Source organism: Clytia hemisphaerica, unplaced genomic scaffold, assembly GCF_902728285.1.
Source record: "Clytia hemisphaerica strain Z4C2 unplaced genomic scaffold, Clytia hemisphaerica genome assembly, whole genome shotgun sequence".
Lineage (NCBI taxonomy): Eukaryota > Metazoa > Cnidaria > Hydrozoa > Leptothecata > Clytiidae > Clytia > Clytia hemisphaerica.
In genome coordinates, this window is record NW_027103260.1 from 484,862 (window position 1) to 508,616 (window position 23,755).

The 23,755-nt window shown below is 37.3% G+C and overlaps 3 protein-coding genes across 3 annotated transcripts; 2 read left to right on the forward strand and 1 right to left on the reverse strand.

Moving 5' to 3' along the window:
• Positions 1-341: 341 nt before the first annotated feature.
• LOC136799037 (protein POLR1D-like) lies at positions 342-3,901 on the forward strand. The gene is made up of 3 exons (XM_067055719.1): positions 342-573; positions 1,814-1,888; positions 2,529-3,901. Exons 1-3 carry the CDS (start codon positions 467-469, stop codon positions 2,818-2,820), a joined length of 474 nt encoding a protein of 157 aa, XP_066911820.1. The 5' UTR covers positions 342-466; the 3' UTR covers positions 2,821-3,901.
• A 5,732-nt stretch (positions 3,902-9,633) lies between these two features.
• LOC136799139 (uncharacterized) lies at positions 9,634-10,023 on the forward strand. Its single transcript, XM_067055836.1, has one exon. The coding sequence runs from the start codon at positions 9,634-9,636 to the stop codon at positions 10,021-10,023; it is 390 nt and encodes a 129-aa protein (XP_066911937.1).
• Positions 10,024-13,484: 3,461 nt separating this feature from the next.
• LOC136799142 (uncharacterized) lies at positions 13,485-22,301 on the reverse strand. The gene is made up of 4 exons (XM_067055852.1): positions 22,157-22,301; positions 19,811-20,086; positions 19,237-19,404; positions 13,485-13,618 (listed from the first exon to the last, which is right to left on the reverse strand). The coding sequence occupies exons 2-4, from the start codon at positions 19,887-19,889 to the stop codon at positions 13,485-13,487; spliced, it is 381 nt and encodes a 126-aa protein (XP_066911953.1). The 5' UTR covers positions 19,890-20,086; positions 22,157-22,301.
• Positions 22,302-23,755: the final 1,454 nt, after the last annotated feature.

Here is a 23,755-nt window from a genome sequence, read left to right on the forward strand (position 1 = left end):
AATTTTTGAAAACACCATTATTCAATTGGATAAATGCAGAATTTTGACTTTAACAAATTTAGTCTGCAGAAAGGAAAAAGGCCATGCCGCCTACCCCTCCCCCTTAACAGGGCTCATTTAGGCCAGTTGAAAGATTAGTTTACGCATAAACATAAAGTTCTACATTTCATATAATCGGTAATTTCCTAACACAATATGGCATCCAATTTTTTTTAATCCCCCCTTTTTAACTCACTAGAACACAAATCTATTATAGTTCGTATAGTAAAAAAAGTTGTTTGGGACAGGAACATGAATAAGGGAGTTCTATTTACTATATTTTCTCGTTCTTCTAATTTTAGCATTCAAACTCAAATAAAGATACCAAAAAGAATAATATAAACAAACATTTTGACGTACAACAGAATTAAAATGATAAAGCTGAAAATGGTGGCAGAAAAATGACCGAGAGAACCAATCCGCGATCATGTCTTCAAAAGCAAAGAAATTAAAGAAGTCTGGTGACAAAAGTGGCGATGAAAAAACAGCAGGTGTGAATGATGCAGATTTCAAAGGTGATGATGAATTAACAAGGTGATTGAATTTAGTTTCTCAATTGGTTTCATAAACTAGAACCTGCTCGCAATCAAAGGGGGGGGGTCGATACTATAATCTAAGACGTCATGATATTAGTGTCATGGGGATACCCAAAGAACTTAAAAATCCTTTTAGTACCATGGGGTCGGGTATATCGATCGGACATGTGCTAAATAAGAGGGCGAAGCCCTATGCCAAGTTTGAGTTAGAAATCATCATTTTTGGTCTAACTCGTAGGGATTGGATTGGGCTTCATGGTCAAAAAAACATAAAATCAAAAGTGAGTCTTTCCAGCGAGATTTTAAGCCAAAAAGTCAAAAAGTTATTTAATTCACCCTAACCTACTCCTTCTCCTTAGCCGACGCCCATCCCACCCTTCCTGAATTAGGCGGCCCCGAAGGCGCCCAAAAGAAAGAGGAGACTATAATCTCTCCAACGAACTATGAACGAGCTTCTATAATCCTTCTAGATCCGGAGATATAAGCATTCGAAGTTTGAACTAGCGATTTTCTTAAAAAAAGTATCAATTTTTGAGAAAAATGAATAGTATGTGGCAAAAATCAGCACTCTTCTTCCCAGAGCACAAAATTTGTCCCGAAAGATCAGAATTGGGTGGTCTCTGTGTCTAAATGTCCCTAAAAATTTTAGTACATGGGTACTAAAATACCACTTCCCTAAAATGGGGTGGTGGTATGCGAAAGATTCTCTAAAACCCTTTTAGTACTCATTATGTCTGAGATTTTAGTACTGACCCTCCTGTCGCAATATGTGACTACTTAGTAGACTAACCCTTGTTTTTCTCGAAGTATATTTTCCAATTCCTCCAGTAATTTAAGTCTTTTCCATAAAAAATAGCAGTCCACAAACTAGACCCACTCACCCCTCGTTTGAAAATTTTGGAAATACAGTCAACTCTCTCTCTAATTCGAACCTCTTTTATTCAAATTTTTCTGTAATTCGAACTAAAGCATTTTTCCCTTTAGCTTAAGAAGTTGTATAAATTACTTTCTGTTATTCGAACTTTTTCTCTAATTTGAAGAAAATTTTTGGTCCCTTGAAGATCGAATTAGAGAGAGTCAACTGTTTTACCTTTTACTTTATGGACATTTTTTTTGTTGAAAACCGATTTCCCCTATCAACACAGTTAATACAACCGATACAAACTCGATCTTATATAGTAGCACTATTTGACATTTCAATTTGAAGACATGTCTTTTATTTCCTTATGTGTTCGCAGATTAGCACTTGAAGAGTTAAGTAGAGGAGCCAAACGAGCAAAAGAACGAAGTCAAACTATGGGATCTCTGGGATGGTGAGCTAAAAAAATTTCAATTACGATACAAGAACAAATTGGTCTTAGGTTTCATCGTCACAACTCAGGGGCTCTCGGTTCGAGACCCCGCTTCTTCCAACGATCTTTTTAGTTCATAGATAGCTAAGCTGGCTGGCACCGCGTTTAAAAAATGTTTAAAAAACCTATAGATCACAAGGATATCCACATAAAATATTGACACTTTCTATAGAACTTCAGTTAACTGTTATGGTCAGATCGATAAATTTTTGATGTAGTGTACCGGGCGTGTCCCAATGAATACGGTCTCCCCCACAGTAATTTTTTTACGGCTCGGCTATTTTCATTTCTTTGAGCACTTTGAGACTCAAATTATTATTCTCCTGTTTTCAACTTATCCTTTGAACAAAACTGATCTATTTAGGCTTTCATAACCAATTTTAACTAAGTCTAACTCTAAGATTGTTCAAGGGAATGAATGTGAATCAGGGTACTAGCTTTATTTTTTTCTGACAAATAAACTTCGTCAAATTCTTATCGAAAAATCCCAATGGGAATATCTAGTAAGAATTTCCTTGGAATTGTCAAATCCTCATCATAGCCAGCTTTCAGAATTCGAGACTTAACCAGCACTCTCGTTAAAACGATTCCCTGTCTTTAGGAAGAACAGTCCAATTCCATCAGCCAACAAAAGATATCTTCAAAACACACTTCGTTCAACCATACAAACAAATAAACGTTTGGACGAGAAATCATCAAAAAAGGAGAAAGCTCATTCGTCGAAAAGGGAAAGAGCTGATTGTGATTGGTCGAGAGAAAAATCACGTGATGATCAACGTCGTGATGACTTCAGTTGTAAAAGACGCTGTGATGATGACGATATAAACAGATATAGAGATAGAAATGAAAAATCAAGAAGTGAAAAAGAACGTTCCTCGAAGTCCTCAAAATAGTGAACAATGTTTTGTGGTTTGTCAGTCGAAGGTAATAAAGCCCGGGGGGGGGAGCACTGACGATGACGGCCGACGGTGACGTGCCGCTGGAGTTCGAAAAGTTGACCCTGTCAGATATGAATTTTTGGTAAAATGGTGACCCTGTCAGAACGAAAAATTTAAAATATTCTCGATTTCCACCCTAACAAGTGGCAAAAATGACTAAAAGTAGACGAAAAACTGAAAGATTTTTACCCTGAAAAATCGTCCAAATTATCAAAAGTGGACCTTGTCAGATACACATCTTGAAAATTAGTAGATTTGGGACCCTGTTGGATATCTTCAGAGCCTGAAAAAGGGACCCAGCAGCACGTCCCGTACCCACTTTTGCCTAAGCCCCCTCCTCCCGGGTAATAAAGCTCTCATAGGATGAAAAAAAAGGAAAAATAATTTCGCTAAGTCATTGTATATGAACATATCATGAAAATTTACCTTAGAATGGGAGCGCTTATACCCAGGCTTGTACTTAGTTCGATTTTGATACCGATTGCACCACATCCATCAGGAAGAAAAACTGCGTGACTGGCTACAATATTAAACTGCACCAACACATTTTTTTTACAAACAACTCCGATTTTTGGGTCAGGGCTAAGGTTGCTTTGCATTCTTGCCCATTTTCTGAAAAATTTGTATTAACCACCCCTGATATTATATACCTTATCGGGGGAAAGTGACGAAAATTTTGAGGGGATGACGATTTTATCACCTGACCAAAACTTTTACTAGATTTTTCCTCCCCCAACTATGCCTCTAGGTGACGAAATTTTTCCCCGACGAAAAAAAGCCCCAACTAAATAAAACTTTTTCCCCGATAAGGTATATTTATTCTTATTGAGGGCTATCGTTTGCTGTGCTTAGATTATCTAAAAAGCTTTTACCTTACGAGATAGTGAAAGGTTGCTAATAAAAAATGTGTACCATGTGGATGACCCATTTTTACCGTGCAAAAGCTGTTACTTATAAAAATTCTGTTACACTTTTTTTCGGACTGTAAATATTCGATAATATTCTAATTTAATTTAAATAAATGAGTAAACTTGAACTTTGAAATACTTTATTTTATCAACAAATGAATAAAAACATTATACTGAAATCATCGATGCTGAAATTCTTAGACATAGTGAAAAAACAATATGAACAATAAAAATAAATACCTTAAGGGAACTTATTTTGGCGGTAACTAATTTTGGCGAATTTGGCGAATTTAGACGAAATTCGCCAAATTTAGTTCCCGCCAAAATTAAATATTTTGTTTCCTTGCCTAAATAACCCCTGAAATTCATCAAAATTGCTCAAAATAAGGCAAAATAGAACAGATTTACGCAGTCATTCGCCAAAATTAGTTCCCGCCAAAATTAAAAAAATTCACTTTTCGCCAAAATTAGTTCCCGCCAAAATCAATTTTTTTTAAGATTTTCGTTGCTCGCCAAAATTAGTTCCCGCCAAAATAAGTTCCCTTAAGGTAGCAGTAAGTAAGTAAGGAGATATATATGCACCAAAAAAGACACTTGCCCCATGAACCAGAACTCTCTCGTTTCCAACATCTTAGATGAGGCAACGCTGACATCGGAGTTACCCAACCGCGAAGAAAAGAAGGGAACTTATTTTGGCGGGGACTAATTTTGACGAGCGGCAAAAATCCTGAAAATTTTTAATTAATTTGGCGAGAACTTATTTTGGCGAGTGAGCAAAATATTTAATTTTGGCGGGAACTAATTTTGGCGAATTTTTGTCTAAATTTGCCGAATTCGCCAAAATTAGTTCCCTTAAGGGCTCTGACCATAGTGAATTTTTCATAATTGCCGTCTTTAAAATGTGTTTTCTGACTGATGTAACCAACAAAACTATGGCATGTTATACATTTTCTGTTAGGTAAACTATTCCTGAATCTGAAAATTCAAAAATTGCATTGAAAAAATTTGACAAAGAAGAAAATGAAGACTTTTGCGATGAAGAGTATTTCAACTTTGAAGAGCTTAGTTTCGGCGAAGAAAAAACATTTTGAAAAATTTTTCGCAGTAGATGGTGTATCTTTTACTGAACAATAAAAATTTTTGCGGAAAATTTTTGTAAATGCTTCTTTGTCTCGAAATCTTCAAAATAGTGGTTTTTCATCAATTTTTCATCTAGATTTTGCTTAAAAAACAGTGATAACTTTTGACACATCGTTTTAGAAAAATTTTCCGCAAAATTTAAAATAGTTTAATTCTTTGCGGACAGTGTAAAGAAATTTTGAAACAAAAAAGTTAATTACCCATTAAAACTAAGCACTTTTTGTAAAAGAGGGTGATGCAACATATTATTAACATCTTTTCAAAGTTCATAACGTCATTTTTGCAATTAAATTCTTAATTACTCTTAAGGGATTCGATTAAAAAGCAATTTATAAAGGCAATTCTTTGTTAAAAGTGTTTAGGAACCTGAAATATAACTTCTATGTTCAAATACCAAAATCAATTTTTGGACTATGGTCAGAGCCCTTAAGGTAACTTCATTCAACCTGGAGAGATTTCGGAATAAGACAACATTATCCACGAAGGTTTGGCAAGTGAAAGATAGCAGAGAAGTTTTTTTTCGCGTTTGTGCAATGCAACATGCTCCATCCCACCAACACAAGAAAAAAGTGCGTGTCCCATGGTTTCTTTTTTTGTTTCATGGGACAAAAAGTGAGGGAAATACCCATAAGACACGCTGAATTTGTCCCTGGTCGATTTCACTTTTATTGGTAAAAAGAAAAATGGGGTGGAGACACAAGAAAGCGTTTCAGGTTGGTGGGATGGAGCATGTTACATTGCACCAACGCGAAAAAAACTTCTTGTGTCCCCAAGCCTTTACTGGCCTTTACTGTTTTTTTGTTTTTTTGGTTGAAGAGTTGGCGGTCTACTCGGTAGATACTTCATTTCTATGAATATGTTAGTGTTTTACGTCAACCTAACAGATTCTCAGGCCAAGAACAAACATGTGTTGAATTGGAAGTTGGACCTGTAAAATTCGTCATTTTCAAACACCAGCATTCTGAACCATTATACATAGCACTACGATAGCTCGTGTTACTTCTATTAATATAACGACATAATATAAAGCATTCTTCGCGTGTGTACAAATAGTCTTTCAATTCACCTTGAGTACTATTAGTTATGGTGATATCAATATTCTCCCAACCTTCACATTCTAAAAAACAAATGGTAAATAAAAATCTAACTAGACGGGTTTATTTGAACACAATTCTAATTTCTTTCCCTCCCAAGATTATTCGTGTATCCAAAAAAGATTACATTTTGGTTAAAAGAAAGTCTTTCGGATTTTTTGCCGCGTCTTTTATTTTGTGGGCTTTGTTCTATATTTTGAATAGTTGAAGGTTTCATACTTCATGACAATATTTTATATCTGAAGAAATTCATATAATTTCTGTCCAAATATCTTCTTTCAGGAGATTTGGGTGGCAGAGCAGCATATGCGTTTCGTCCTTATTAGGACTTTTCAGCACAGCATACTGCACCCTGGCTAGGAAGACCGAATTGCCTAGCATCTCACGCGCAGATTGAAAGAAGAAGTGAATAGAAGGGAAATTCCCTGGGGAATTCTGTGAATGACTCCTCTATTTATCATCACAAACATAAGTAGTAGACTAAGACAAATCACTATCTAAGAGGTAAGCCCAAAAGTCGATTTGCGAACAACGTTTTGGCCGAAAAGCTGGTAGAGTTTGCCACTTTGCAAAACCGTTTTTATGCCAAAGATATATCGCGTCCGTGGTAATTCAAAAAACGGGTTCAGTATCAAGATGGTGCCACTCAAGAAAAAATCATCGATGAAGAAATCACCAACAGAGAAGAATGTCTCCTTCTCCGAAAACCTAACAGAGACAAACATCGTCAAAGAATAGGGGCAAAAACCGCTCCAAAACATATAATAAAAGATATGAAGATTCTTTATACAAATCCAGATCAGTTAACATCGTTTAAGAAAAAAGAATTACAGTCCATGGCCCGGGAAGAAAAGCCCCATATAATTGCAATCTGCGAAGCTAAGACAAAAGCAGGTGCCTTGAAGGAGCTACATGAATATGAATTCGATGACTATAAAATCGCTAGCCAAGTTAACCTAGATACAGATCAAGGGCGTGGCATTGTCATATTTGTCCATATATCCATTAAACACTTGGTAATCGATGTCAAGCTTCAAGTGACTTTCAATGAAGTTTGCATGATTGAAGTACAACTATCAGGAAAAGATTTGCTCGCTGTTGCATGCATTTATCGAAGCCCAACTAGATCTACGCCCTCCAACGAAAACAACAACAACCTAAACTTATTGATCAAGTCCATTGCATTAAACAAGAAATATTCGCACAAATGTTTGTTAGGTGATTTCAACTTTCCAACAATCAATTGGGAAAACTGGACCACCCCGCATCTGGAGGATAGCAAAGAAGAGAAATTCTTAAATGCTTTGAGAGACGCATATCTTCATCAACATGTTAATGAACCAACTCGATGTAGAGGAACTAATGACCCATCCCTCATCGACTTGATCTTACTTTAATGGGATAAATTTTCGCGGGGATTAATTTTCGCGGATTTCGCGGATTTGGGTGTCATCCGCGAAAATAAGTCCCATTGGAAATTTGAAAAAGGCCCATCCGCGAAATATTTCTAAACAAAACTCAAAATATGTCAAATAAATACTATTTGAATGGTTACTTGCATCAAAGAGGCGCAAATAATGTGTATTTCAACAACCAATATGCATGATTTGACAGTAAAAGTCACAAAATCGAGAAAATAATGCCCCCCAATAGTGCCATCCGCGAAAATTAATCCCCGCGAAATCTTAAAATTTCGCGGATGAGCTCAACCGCGAAATTTAATCCCCGCGAAAATTTATCCCATTAAAGTAACAGGCGAAGAAAACCAAATTAGGAATCTCGACTACCTAAGACCACTAGGAAAAAGTGACCATAGTTCGTTGGCTTTCAATTTCATTTGCTACGCATACTCCAAACCTACGCAAACAAGGTTCATCTATGCTTCGGCCAATTTCAAATTAATGAAAAATGACCCGACGTTGAGGGAATGGAAAGAAGGTTTCAAAAATTCATCCGTGAATAAATCAGTGGAAGATCTTTGGGAATCATTCAAGAAAGTTGTCATTGATCTCAGAAATCGATTTGTCCCTTTGAAAAAAGTTGGAAACGATTTTTGGAGGAAAAAAGGTAAAGTTCCAATTAATAAGAATCTTCAAGATGAAATCAAGTTAAAGAAAACGCTCCATAGAAGGTGGTTAAGATCTGCACCTCTCGACAGAGATCGTCATCGTGCCAATTACACTATTGTAAGAAACAGAGTTAATCGTTTGATGTCAAAGGCCCACAGGACTTATGAAAAAAGCATTTGTGATAAATCCAAGGAAAAGCCAAAGATATTTTGGTCTCATGTAAGATCTAAACTTAAGTCATCAAGCGGAGTCTCACCACTACTTGAAAACCCTGATGACAAATCATCGATTAAACACGACGATCTCGACAAGGCTAACATCCTACAAAAACAGTTTTGCAGCGTCTTTACCAATGAGCCCCCAGGAACGATTCCCGACTTTCCTACACGAACGGAGATTCAAGTTGAGAACATCATCATAACAGAAGATATGATGAGAAAACAGATAAAATTGCTGGACGTGAGTAAATCCTTCGGTCCGGATGATGTACAACAAACCCGAAAATGTTAGTTGAACTGATTGACCATCTAGCCGAACCCCTGTCTATCATCATGAATAAGACCTTGTCTGAGGGAACAATACCAAAAGATTGGAAGATGGCACAAGTGACTCCAATTTATAAAAACAAGGGTGCCCAAAACCTTGCGATAAATTACAGACCTGTTAGTTTGATTTCAGTAGTCTGTAAGTTAATGGAATCATTTATAAGAAAGCACATTATGAAGCATCTAACTGACGAAAAGCTTCTAACCAACAAGCAATACGGTTTCATTAGTCGCCGCTCCACCGTCACACAACTCCTAAATTATTTGGACAAGTGCTGTGAAAGTATAGCTAACGGAAGTGTTGTTGACACTATATATTTCAATTTTGCGAAAGCTTTTGATACTGTTCCCTATCGCCTATCTGGAAACATCTTGAGATGGGTAGAGTCTTTTCTGACTGACAGAAAACGATTGGTTAAGGTTAACAAAACTCGATCTAAGACGGACGATGTTATCAGTGGTATTCCCCAAGGAAGTGTTTTGGGACCACTTCTCTTCGTTATCTACATCAACGACCTCCCTGACAATGTGCTGTCTTCGATTCTCCTATTTGCTGACGACACGAAGATTTTCAGAGAAGTCAACTCGATTGAGGACTCATTGGCTATCCAACACGACATACACAAACTTGAAAAGTGGTCAAATGATTGGCTATCAAGATTTCACCCAGATAAGTGCCACGTTCTCACTCTCGGTAAATATTGGAATATTGTCCACGCGCACCCTTATTCACTTAGAGGTGAACAACTTGAACATGTTTTCGTTGAAAAAGATCTCGGTGTTCTGATAGACTCTGACTTATCCTTTGAAGAACACATATCAAAGCAAGTGAAAAAAGCTAATTCCATTCTAGGTCATCAGAAGAGGTTTCGAAGACCTTAGCCTTAAAACTTTCTTCACTCTGTACACAACCTTTGTCCGGCCTCATCTCGAGTATGCCCAATCTGTATGGTCACCAAAACTACGTAAGGACATCAACTTAATTGAGGGCGTTCAACGACGTGCCACTAGGATGGTCAGAAGGTTAAGTAATCTACCATACGAGCAGCGCCTACGAAAACTTGACTTGCCTTCTCTCGAATTCAGAAGACACTTCGGAGACATGGTTCAGATCTACAAACACTTCCACTTCTACGATAAGGACACCACAGTTGGAAAGTTTATTCGCAGGGTGCGTCCATCTCTAACTCACGATTACGAACTGATACCAAACTTTGCAGACGATGGATTTAGAGGTGTCCAGACCAAGTCGTTTTACTATCGATGTGTCACAGCATGGAACCAGCTACCAAAAGAGACTGTTAACGCTACTAGCATCAAAGCGTTCAAAGAAGAACTAACCAAGGCATGGATGGAACATCCATTCGCTACGAATCAAGATCTTTGTAATTGTAGACGATAGATCGGTTTAGAGGCCCTCGTGTGCCTGGACTGTAAATCTTCATAAAAAAAAAAAAAAATACTTTCCTGCCTTTATTATCACTCATAATTGAGTTGAATTTTTGTCGAAATTAATAAACGTGTTTGCACTTTATTAGGAGTCTGCTAAATCAAGCGCCTTTTGCGCCTCCGCGCCCTTAAATTTTCACGCGCCTTGAAATTTCGCGTACACTGAAAATTTGGAAAATGTTCATATCAATTAAGGTATTATGTTATTATTTATCTATATATTAATAGTGGTAGTCTGTATGTGTGTTTGTCTGTGTTTTCTACTTTCGTTTTCGCTTTGTTTGTGTTTTAAAATTATGACTTTTAGTCTCTTGCTCCACAAATTTGTTTTATTGGATTCGCGCCATTTGCAAAAGATCGGATAGAGCTTGGTTTAGACTTTATTAAGCCTTTGTTTTGAAATTTAAGGCCCATCTACATTTAGTAATTTTAACTTCTGCCCAGACTTGCCTTTTTCTCTCTTCTTTTGTTTTAAATGTTTTCGAATGTATTTAACGATCGTATTTATTAATGACATTCGAATTCTTTTCAAAACAAAACAATTTCATTTCATAGAAAAGAATATTTCAAAAGTAAATCAAAACATAAAAAAGTTTGTGGACAACAACAGCATTCAAAGGGCGATATAAAGCATAAGAAAAAAATCAGTTCACTTTCTTTTTTCTTATAAAAATATTCAAGCCGTCGTTACCATTGAGTTTAAAGCCCGAAAGGCTAAAGTTCAATCTCTAACCTTTCTCAGGCAAGAAAAAGTGAAGCTTAAAAAATGCGCCGCATTTTTGACGACAGATTGAATCTAGCAATTCCTTTGTTTACGATTGATATTTTTTCCGAAATTTAGAGGTAAATTTTATAGTATTAATCTGTCATTTGTGTAAAAACCAGGCGAGCCGCTCAAGGCCGCGCTACTTTGGTAGGATTTGTTGGCTTCAAATCCTACCAAGTAGATTGACTTCTAGCCCTTCGGGCTTATACTTCATTGGTCGTTACTGCTAAAAAGTGTGTACGTCATTTTCCCGGGGGGGGGGACTAGGGCTTTATGTCTCGGGAGGGGGGCGGGGAGGGGGGCAGTAAACGATCCAAATATGGTTAAAAGATAAGACACCCGGGGAAGGTTAGAGTTAAACGTTGTACAGATTTCTTTTTTTTATTTGATCGCTTTTTTAAGCCAGCTTCAACATCCAAAGGACTTTTAGTGCGTTCAGCTACGGCTTAACCGGCGTGCGACGCCGGGTACCGGCTAGTTTTATTTTATTTCTAAAAAACTTCTTAACAGTATACGATAAGAGAATTTAATTAAAGAAGAGAAATTAAAGATTGTGTTAATCAAATATTCAGAGTGAATAAATAAAAAGATCAAACATTTTTTTGGACCTACTTCCGGGTGCCCCGGTGGGAAAAAAAATATGCCGTATTCGCAATGCTCAAAACATGGCCGAGTTCGATTTTTGAGAACAAACCTTTTCCGGTTGAAAATGCCGGAAATCGCCGTTTTTGCAGATTTTCGTTGGATTTTTTCCTTATATTTCTATGTTTTTCACACAAAAACATTATTGATAACAATGCTCACCATCAAACATGATTCAATTGTCAATAAAACTGATTTTTGCGACCAGAACTTTCTATTTATTTTTTCCCTACAACCCTTCCCTCTCCCCCATCAACAATCAATGATGAATTTATTATGTTTTGCATTTTTGCTAAACGCTATATTTTCTGACTGATTTTTTTCATTTTTCTCCTCGCATTGCTATCTAACTTTCATCATCAGGTAGGTCCATTCAGCATCTAGCTTGTTCTTTCTTTGTTATTTTATCTTTTTGCCACCGCAGGGAGCTTAAAGCTCCCGAGGATGGCATTCATAGCTTCACGCATAAGGAAGTTGGGCAAACATCTCATAATTTTGCGCGCGTTTTTCAGTATTTTAGTTTCTTATCTTACGGTCTCCCTTTTGTTTTATCAGCATCAAAAACACTTTTCTGGAGTTATTTTAATCTGATTACTCATTTTGAAATCTCAGTTTGTCTTTTTCTTATCCCTGGAGAGTTAATAAATCTAAGGAAATTCCCTTTTCTGGGAAATTCCCTTTTTATACCACAAGTAGCTCTCTTCATAGGTTAAAAATATTACTCTACTCAAAGTATTCGAACAGTTATGTTGCTAAACGTGTACATTAGTAAAATGACATATGAAGAGCAGTATCTTCAGATATACGCTTTTTACAGGAAAAACCAGTAAGTCATATGATTCTGGCTGGTCTGCTCTTAACTCTATATTTAAGTTTTTCAGGCTTAAATGTCAATATCAATGAAAATGGAAACCTGCACTTCTCAGTAGTTTCTGAAATCTGAGGCTCAGATTCTTCTAAATTTGTTCTTAGGTTTTGGCCAAATTTCAGCCTCGTATTCTTATGAAATTGTTCTTGTAAGACAAGGGACGGATGTCACTCTAAGTAGATTGTAAATCACTCCTTTGACACATTTGTTAGCATTTGAAAGAATTTTGTCTCAGATGAGAGGTCACTCTTAACAAAAATTACTGGCTAAGATCATTCCTTTTGAAAGCAAATTCAACTCTATGTGTTCGTTTTGCTGCGGTGGCACCTTAATGAAAGTTATGGCTAGTATAGTATAATACTGTAAGCAACAAAGTCCAATACAATGAGCATCTTTCTGATCTTTTTGTCAAAATTCAAGAAAGAAAAACAATGTTTAGTTAAGTAATGTAATGTTTATGTTTAATGTAATGTTGTGTTTTTTATGATAATATACCTTTTTAAAAGGAAGAAATTTTGGCGGAAAGAAAATTTGGCGGATTTGGCGGACTTGGCTAGAATCCGCCAAATTAAGTTCCCGCCAAAATTTCTTTTTTCCGCCATCCGCCAAATTAAATTCCCGCCAAATTAAACTTTTTGAAAATATGATCTCTTGCATTTTTTGTGCTGTTTTTACGCCATTTTAAGGATAAAATTTTCAGCAAACGCCAACTTAAATTCCCGCCAAATTTAGTTTTTTCGTCCATCCGCCAAATTAAATTCCATCTAAAAAACTTTTTCGGGCATCCGTCAAATTAAATTCCCGCCAAAATTTCTTCCTTTAAGGTAAATATAACACAATCTTATACGCATGTGCTGGCCATTTACGGTCATCCTTTAACCGGGGGAAGGGGGGGATGCACTCAAGGTAAGTGACCTACCGTATGTGCGGCCCTTAAGGCTAGATTTTCAGGCTTCTCAAAGTGCACTGTAAGAGAGAGAGGGAGTGCACTGTAAGAGTCTAAAAATTGAGAAAATACGAGATTTTTGAGTCACTTTGGTAAAATTTCAAAAAATTGCACCATAAGGGTCGATGTCGATTTTTAGCCTTTTTTAGGGTGCGCGAGAAAAACTCACAAAGATAATAAAATTCTAGAATGCTACTTACTAATGGATGGATTCAGTCGTATGTATGACGCCTCTCTAAAAATACACGAAACATGGTCTTGAAAGGAAGTTGCGTTACTGGTCACAGTAGCTTCAGCTCCACATCTACACTCACCCAATGAATCATCTGAAAAAAAAAACACGGTAATAAACCAAAGACTTTTTCAGTGTTTCATTTGGAAAAAAATTTGGCGGGAAGAAAATTTGGCAGATTTGGTCAAAAATCCTCCTAACTAAAGGCCAGTCCACTTTCGCGCGCTGCGATCGCACCTTTTGGCTTCAATCCTTTTTTCTTGGAAAAAAGATTACCAGGTATCCCAGGTTTCCTCTCCTTGCACATCTCCCCATCTCTGTTAGGAATAGGGATACAGTAAATTTATCAGGGAAAACTTCGTCGGGGAAAAGTGACAAAATTTTGACCAAGTGACGAATATTTTTCCCCGACGAAAATTTTCCCGATAAAGAACGTCATAAAAATGTATCACGCGCTCGAAAAAAAAGTTGAACACATTTTTCAACCGTTACATCAGATCGCGCTAATGGAGTTGCTTCATTTTTCTTTTGACCAATACAGGGTGTCTCTAATAAAAGTATCGAGTTTGAACATGCGATTGAGTAAAAAAGTTTGTGTGCGTTATCGCTAAAATATAAGAACGTTCTCCATCACATAGGCTCATTACAAAAGGTATTACAACGTACAAATTAATCGTAATGACAAAGAAAAAAGAGGGAGAGCTTAAAATACAATTTTGTGAATACACACTTAAAACTTTCTACTCAATCGCATGTTCAAACTCGATACTTTTATTAGGGACACCCTGTATAGCGTGGAAGCTTTGCTTGAAAAAGTGCGATCGAAGCTCGCGCGAGTGGAGACCGGCCTTAAGGGCTCTGATCATAGTCGAAAAATTGATTTAAGTATTTGAACATAAAAGTTATGTTTTAGGTTCTTTAACACTTTTAACAAAGAATTGCCTATATAAATTGCTTTTTAATCAAATCCCTTAAGAGTAATTAATAATTTAATTGCAAAAATGACGTTATGAACTTTAAAAAGACGTTAATAATATGTTGCATCGCCTTCCTCTATAAAAAGTGCTAAGTTTAATGGGTAATTAAGCTTTTTGTTTCGAATCTTTTTCAAACTGTCCGCAAAGAATTAAACTGTTCTAAATTTTTCGGAAAATTTTTCTAAATTAATGCATCAAAAGTTATGGCTGTTTTTCTATGAAAAATTGGGATGGAAAATTATAGGCAAAAAGCACTATTTTCAAGATTTTGAAGCAAATAAGCTTTTAGAAAAATTTTTCGAAAAAATGTTTTTAGTTCGATAAAAGATACACCATCTACTGCAAAAAAATTTTCAAAATGTTTTTTCTTCGCCGAAACTAAGCTCTTCAAAGTTGAAAATAATTCTTTGCAAAAGTCTTCATTTTCTTCTTCATCCAATTTTTTTCATTGCGACTCTTAAATTTTCAGACTTACGGATAATTGGCTTTTAACAGAAAATGTATAGCATGCCACAGTTTTGTGTGCTACATCAAGTAGAACTTTTTATTTTGTAAGCGGCAAATATTAAAAATTCACTATGGTCAGAGCCCTTAAGTTTCCGCTAAACTTAAATTTCCCCGCCATCCGTCAAATTTAAATTATCTACATAGACTAAAAGTCTAATTCTGAATGAGCTGCGAAGGAGCCATTATGGATTTTTGAGATGTGGGTTAGAGGGTGGGTGGTTGAAAACGAAAGCGAAAGTGGTCAGGGGAAGAGTGTGGTAATTAGCGTTTTTGTGAAGAAGTCGTTGCAGTGCAAGTCTTTCGCAAACTTAAAAAACCCACTTTAAGGGAAAATAATTTTTTTTTTTTTTTTTTTTTCCGAGTTTTCATGCAATATTATATTATGCATTATATACAAATTTTACCTCATAAATAACTTCCAAGATGTTTAAAAAATAAAAGAAAGTTTATGTAAAAAAAAATACTAGTCCGGAGCCAGTCCCGGTATGGATCTTGATATTATCTCAAACATTAGTAGTCAATAGTAATAATTTAGAAATTTTTCAATAAAGGAATTAAAAAGCGCAAATAACCTCACAGTCACTCGAACTTTTCGTGAGTGAAGAGGAGAGGTGGTCTTTGTTCCATGGAGTTCTGCTGCCGCGGAGGCACAAGAGGACCGAACTCAATAGTGCAAAGTTCACCTTTCTTCTTACCCAAGTCGTTGTGACTGACAGGTTTTCGTCACGCTTTTCAGACAGAAGTTCACTAAGTCTCTTATAAAAACATTTTGTCTCTCTTCCCATGCCGCCCATGGCGGTGAAAACGATTGGCGTGAATGATCCGTGTTCAATTTGTAGGATACGGGAGCCGTACGTGCGTTTCTTTTCCCTTTCGTTGACATCGCATGCTTGGGAGATGCTGGAGTTCCTGAACCGTTTGGCGATTGGGTTGAAAACCCTTACGTCAAAAAATGCCTTTTGGCCAGGAATCCAAAATCCCCTAGCAGCAATATCAAGACGGGCATTGTCTTGAGTGTTGGTAGATTTCATTTCAAAGTTCTCTCCTGACAGTGGAGTCAACGCTGGCTCGACTTTCACGTCTTTGCAGACTTGCGCCAGGAGGGACGCAGTAATGTCACGAATTTGGTTGTGGCGAAGAGTGACAAAGCCACCCTTCTTGCACGTCAGCGCGTGCTCCAAGTTGAACGAAGATCCACATACACAAACGTCTGGTAAACGATTTACTTGGTGACCGTATCGAATCTTGATCAGGTCCCAAAATGATTGCTTGTCGAGCTGGAAACCTTCGTCTTGAATGGGGAGTGTGGATAGCCAGAGGGATGATCCAGGCTCGCGGTTGATTTCGAGGAGCTTTTTCATGCCGTCTTGTGATTGGTTCTTGATGTTTTCCAACTTCTGTCGATGAGACTGTGTGCGTTTGAGTTTGAATGACGCTTTCAATTTCTTGATTTCATCTTTGTCGATTTCGTTTTCTTCTTGTTTGATGATGTTCTTACGGAGCTGTTCGGTGAGCAATTCTGAGTTTCGGAATTCGGATTCGGCCAGATCGCTGAACTTCGGAATTCCCAAACCACCCAGGCTTGGAGGGAGGGTAAACAACTCGCGCTCTACGTTATTTGGATGAATTCCTCCTGTGATCGCTGGGATGAACTTGGTGGTGATGGTTTCATCTAGCTTTGAGAGGTGGTGTTGAATGTTGGGGATGGTTCTCATGGTGAAGTTTAATTTGTGTTTGTAACCTGCCGTGAAGCAAGTGTAGGCTTCTTGAGGGGCGATTTTGGCGATCTCCGACAATAGCTCAATTTCGCCGATCCAGGTGCTGATCTTCTCAGTGACAAACTCATCGCGGTAGTCGTCTGAACCGATGGCAGCTCCGAGGTGTTTTTTTCCTTCGGTAGTGATGCGGATATTTGTGTCTTTGAATTCTTGTTGGGCTTGTTCTAGGTGTTGTGGTTTGACGATAATCCAAGTTTTATCTGCGCGCTGGAAGTAGCCATATTTGGGGCCCCAGCGAAGTATCGTATCCCACATTCGTTTGAGCCCACGAATCGTACCGCCTCCGAATATGTCGTCGGCATATCCTGCTGCTCGGGTGTTGGTGTTACGTATCTCGCTAGCGGCGAAGAGAATCAAAGGGATTGTTGCGATAGCGTACAGCAGGCTGGCAATGGGATCACCCTGCGTGGTGCCTTCGGATGAACGGATTTCGACACCACCGAGGACGAAGAGTCTGGAGGGCGTATTGTAGCAGTTGGAGGCAAATGTTGCAATTGAGGGGCAGATGACTTTTATGTTGTGCAAAAATGCTTCACGGTTGACTGCGTTGAAGGCGTTTGATGCGTCGACTAACATCACGGCTTCACACTCCACCATTAAGAGAAAAAATGAAAGAAAACCTGGAGTGACGAGTCCTTAAAATAGACATTTTTACTTCCGGTAAGAATGTCAGGACTTTTTTCTTGTTTGACACAAAGGGAAAATAATTGACGTTTTTTTGGTTTTTTGGAACCCTTAGGGTACAAGGTACAGTAACCAATGACCGCAAAGATTCCAAAATTTGCGAATTGACTGTTGACAACAATAGGGGTAGCGGGACCCTATGACGTCACAGACCTCAAACTGAAAAACTTCAAAATGCGATATCTCGATGGGGAGGGTTTATAAGGCTTGAGTGTGAATTTGAAAATTGGCTAAATTTTCAGGCGTTTTCAGTTGATGAGGTCATCAAAACAGGAAAAAAGTGATATCTCGAGATTGGATAAGGGTTGGGAGAAAAAATTTAATGGAGTAATTTAAGAATGGGTATAAATGGACTTTTGAGCCCAATGACGTCATCAAAACCTGAAAAAGCGATATCTTGAGTTTAACAAGGATTTAAACAATATGATTTCCCCTCATTGGAAACCATCAAGAGAATCTATTTGGTCAATGAAGAAATAGTTCCCGTCGAGTGAAAATTTTATTACACTTTCGACTGACGTCGTTTAGGGCCCAAATGACGTCACAAAAGATTATTTTTAGCTTTTAACCATTTAAAGTGGTAGTTTTTCGTTCTTTGGGCTGACAAATCAGACCTCTTTACCCTCCCCACTATCCAAAGGGCTTATGATGCGTTCAGCTTATCTACTCCTCTCAGCGAGTGCGATGCCGGGTGACGGCTAGTAGCATCTATTTCCCAAAATTGTGTGCTACTTCTCGGCCTTAGAATACGTTTTTTCTTATTAAATGGCGTTTTTTGGACAAAAATATCCTTTATCCGCCAAATTTAATTCCCTCTGAAAAAACTTTTTCGATCATGCGCCAAAAAATTTCTTCCCTTAAAGTATTCATTAAGAGTATAGTATATATTGAAAAGGCTACTTTAAGGGCATAAAGTTTCACGAACAGAAAGTTTCGCTAATTTTACTTTCTGAACAAAATTTACGGTAAAAACTTCTTTTATGTAAGTTAGTTTTTTAAATAACTTTTGCAAATGGTTAGGAAAAGCTTAAATTTTTGCCTACAAACGAAATTTCGATACCCCTCTACCATGAGCTCTTTTTTATTTTCGGCTTTTTGGCTTTTAAAACTGAGGGAAAACTTTTGCAATTTTCTTTAAAAATGTTGTTTTCGCTGGTAGGCTGTTAGAATAAGCGGCACCCTCCCCTGCTTATTAATATTTGGGAAAATGTTTTTGAAAGTTCCCTCTTTTGTCCTTATTCTGCTGTATTAGCCTCCTTTAAAAATTTTCTACCCAGAACATTTTTATTCCAACCCCCCCCCCCCGCTTATTAAGTTTTGAGATTTTGTCCAACCCCCCACCCCCCTTTTTCTTACAGCCTATTAGGTACCCAAGAGAAAGCGAAAACAACATTTTTAAAGAAAATTAAATAAATGTTCTGGGTGAAAAAATTAATCATTTAATTATCGGGAGGGGACGGCTATTAGGTACCCGAAAGTAACTTGGCATAAACTTTCGCGAAAGTTCTTGTTCACGTAACTTTCGCGAAAGTTCTTGTTCGCGTAGCTTTCGCGAAATTTCTTGTTCACGTAACTTTTTACCCACTATACAATGGGACAAGTACAAAAAAGAAGCAATAGAATAATTATCTCACATGATTGATTCCGTAAAATATTTTGATGGGCTTCATGAAAGTTTCTTTCTTTTAAGAATTTCACAAAAACTGTACCTTATATATCTTTATATACATAGTTACTCCTCCCCTCCCAGGCAAAAAAGGTTTTACCATTATTTATTCGGTGAAATGTGAAACTAGTGTACTCAGGCAGGTCATTTTTAATAGCCTTTTCCAAGCACAGCTCATGACAGCTCTCTGCATTGGGTGTATCTTCGAACTTCGTATTCCCAATAAAACCATTAAAACCATAAGCAAATCCAATTTTATAATCGCAACCTGCAGAAACAAAAAAATAATAAAGATTCATAATAAGTACTAATATTAGTTTCATTATCGAAAAAAATCTCCAAAAGGCTGATGGGATTTTCACGTGGCGTTCTAAGTTCAAGGCCTAGCAAGCATGCGTTGACGTCAAAATCCTGTGAATTTAGAACGCCATCAAAACGGTTTTAAAAAGTGATTTGTTGTTTATATATTTTAATTTGATGGAAAAAAAGTCAGGTTAAGTCCTCTATTGCACATGAAAATCTTGATCAAAGTCAACAAATCGCCAAAATTTTATCTCGCAAACTATTTTGAACAGATCAATTTGTATTATTATGATACTGTAGTCAACGAATCAGTCGTGAGAATAGAGTGTAGAGTTGATAATATTAAAGAATTAACGAAAAAAGAAACTTACCATCATAGTATGGTGGTATAACAACTTTTTTAAATAAACATGCCTCATAACCAGTAGACCCGGATTGAACCTTTATCATATTCTTCTCACAGTAACAATTTCCATTATTTGGGTCCAATGTAACTCCATTATAATCATCTTCGTGGTGAATGCTAGAATTTAGACAAGTCTGGAAACAAGTAGTTCTGTTGAAAATTTGTCCAAGTTTTCGATCTTCTACATCCCCAACACCAAGCCCGTCACCAGTTTTCCACCGGCCTGATTCTCCATTGCAATCTAAAGATTAAATTTGTATTACAGTCACCTCCGAGTCACCTTTGAAATTCTTGAAACTATGAAAAACTCTCAAAAAAATTTCATCCAGAATCCTGACATATCTTGCGGTAAAGATTAGAACCTCACAGAATTTTATAAACGCATCCTTTCAATTGGGATATTCAAGAAAAAGTCTGAACCCCCTTTGTCGAGGAGGGATGACGTCCAGGTTGAACTGGAAACTTAAAAAATCCAAGGGGTCTACTTCTTGAGTGTAAAAATCCAGGGTGGTCAGTAAAACGAGGTTGAAAATACAGAGTGGTCCAAAAAAGAGAAAAATAAATTTCAAAGGGGGTACTGGAAATTGAAAATAATAAAATCCAGGTTTCCTTTCCCAAAAAAGACCTCCTCGACATGAGATGAAATTTAACTTTTTTAATTACAAACTCGTGAAATTTGGATTTCCTCTTAGCCAATGATTCTGCTGCTGCATTTATCGTTCAAGTCGGTATGTCTGATTATGGAAAAAATTTCAAGTCAATTGAAACAATATTTGTCAAAATATTTACATCCTAAAACTTTAAAGAGAAATCATGAAAGCTTCTCAAATTCATAACACACGCTGATAAAAATAGATTTCATTTAACAAGGAAGCTTTTGGGGTATCTTCTACAAATATTATTTTGATGAAAAGTGGGAACATCATAGCATAATATGTGCAATCGTACTGCATGAATACTTTGTCTGCTTCATTTTTCTTATAAAAACAGAACACTCAAGGGGACAGAGATGGATTTCTATTATCAACAGTTTACAATAGAAAAGACAAAGAAGCAATCCGCTAAGGAATTCTCGTCCTTCATCCAGCTCCGCTATAACATATCCCTGAGAAGACTTTTTCCTTTTTATCGATGGGCAACTTTCGTGCCATTCTCATTATTATATTTTAAACGCATCTAAGTTCTAGGATGAATTTACATTCCAAAAAACTTATAAAGTTCATCCTCCAACTTTGCAAATTCAATATTATTATTTTTTCAACTTTGGGAACAAGTATATGGTTGGTCGGGCCTGTAGAACAATAAATTAATTTGGTCTCGCCTAAAACGAACAAGAAAATCTGGTTACTAAAGTCAATTCGCTTTCAAATATTGGGGCATTTACGGTGGTATTGCAAGTTCTTCTCACACTTTTTAGTCACAATTTTAAGTATGTCTTTTTGAGCTAAGGTAACTTTTTTTTAAAAGCTAGCCATAACTTTCATTGAAGTGCCACCGCAGCAAAACGAACACATAGAGTTGAATTTGCTTTCAAAAGGAATAGTATTAGTCCTACAGTAATTTTTGACTTCTCATCTGATCTGAGACAAAATTCAGTCTTCAAACGCTAACAAATGTGTCAAGGGAGTGATTTACAGTTATAGAGTGACATCCGTGCCTTGCCTTACAGGCTTTTTTATAAGAACAATTTTATAAAAATACTGAATGAAATTTGGCCAAAACCTAAGAACAATCTGAGCCTCAGATTTCAGAAATTACTGAGAAGTAAAGATTTCCATTTTAATTAATATGACAAGAACATTTAAGTCTGAAAAACTCATAAAATTCAGGGCAGCCCAACCAGAGCCATAACTTATTGGTTTTCTATAAAAACCATTTATCTAAGGATACCTATTCTTGTATGCGTAAGTCAAGATGACGTCATATTTTTTAATGGAAGCATCGAAAAAAACCGGTTTTTGACCTCCGTGTTTCTATTTTTAGTAACAGAGAGGGGTCAAATCCCGGCTTTTTTAGGGTGTTTCCGCTAGAAAAATGACTTATGCATATTAAGAATAACTATTCATATACTTCATGTTGAGTGAATTTTAAACCTACGCGGAGCGCTTAATAACTATTTGTGGTATAAATAAGGAAATTTCCAAAAAAAGGGAATTTCTTAGATTCATTAATTCTCTAGGGGTAAGAAAAAGACAAACTGAGCTTTCAAAATGGCTGATTGCCCATCAATCAACTCTGGAAAATTCTTTTTGATGATGATGATATTATTGCAAAAAAACCCTCATTCTATAAAAAAAAGACTTGCTCTGACCTAAAATTGGTATTGCTGTTGTTGTAGTTGTAGTGGTGGCGGTAGTTGTTGTAGTTGTTGTGGTAGGCTGAGGCGTGGTTGTTGTAGTTGTTTGTGGTAGGCTGAGGGGTGGTTGTTGTAGTTGTTGTGGTAGGCTGAGGGGTGGGGGTGGTTTGTAGTGTTGTGTGGTAGGCTGAGGGGTGGTTGTTTAGTTGTTGTGGTAGGCTGAGGGGGTTGTTTGTAGTTGTTTGGTGCGGCTGAGGGATGGTTGTGTGTTGTTGTGGTAGGCTGGGGGGGTGTTGTGTAGTTGTGGTGGTAGGCTGAGGGGTGGTTGTTGTAGTGTGTGTGGTAGGCTGAGGGGTGGTTGTTGTAGTTGTTGTGGTAGGCTGAGGGGTGGTTGTTGTAGTTGTTGTGGTAGGCTGAGGGGTGGTTGTTGTAGTTGTTGTGGTAGGCTGAGGGGTGGTTGTTGTAGTTGTTGTGGTAGGCTGAGGCGTGGTTGTTGTAGTTGTTGTGGTAGGCTGAGGGGTGGTTGTTGTAGTTGTTGTGGTAGGCTGAGGCGTGGTTGTCGAAGTTTTGGTTGATTTGAGGGTAGTAGTTTTGGTTGTTATTGTAGTCGCTACTTCTGCTGTAGGATTAGTTACAGGTGTGACTGTAAATATGATTTTTGTTGTGGAACCTGATATTGATGCCATGGTTGTTACCACCTTTGACTGCGAAGTTGTGGTTACACATATCAGTGGAAAGTAGATTAGTAGACTGTGGACTAAAAGTCCTAGGTATCTATTGAAATAGTTTTGATGACTCATTCTAAAAAGAACAATAAATGTTTACAAGGATATGATTGTTATGATTGATCTGATTGTTAAAACCACTCAAAATCAAGAAGAAATTTATTTCATCTGATTTCATCAAAATGGACATGGAATCATGCTTATGGGCCAAATAAAATAGCAATAACACCCCTGTGTCGCAGACCCGCTGGGATCCTCTACCCACCTTGTTTTCATCCCATCCCCATTTGAACTTCAATGGAAAGAAATTGCACCTCAAAACTATCCCCCACTGGATTTTTTCGATTTTCGACTGTGGGAATCAATTTATAAGCCGGAAGGGCTAGAATCAAATCTCCTAGGTAGGATTTGAAGCCTACCAAATCCTACCAAAGTGCACGGCCTAGCGTGGTCCGCCTGGTTTTTACACAAATGACAGGTTGAAACTAAAATTTACACCTAAATTTCGAAAAAGATATCACTCGAAAACAAAAGAATCGCTAGATTCATTCTGTGGTCAAAAATACGACGCATATTTTAAGGTTTCACTTTTTCTTGCCTGAGAAAGGTTGAAGATTCGATTCTAGCCCTTCAGGCTTATACTTCTCTGGTGGGAATAAGTTCCACCGGGGCTGTGAGACAGAGGTGTGCCAAATTAGAGTCTAGTTCCTCATGATAATATATTTATTAGAAAGTAGAAATAAAAAAGCTGACATCAGCTGTTGTGAATGCTATTCTCGGCCCCCAGCTCCTTGCAATATAAACAGAAGTCTTAAAGTCTATACCCTGCGTTTCATGTAAATATAGCTGGGAGACCCGTCTAATCTGTTTGTCGATGTTTCGAAGTATA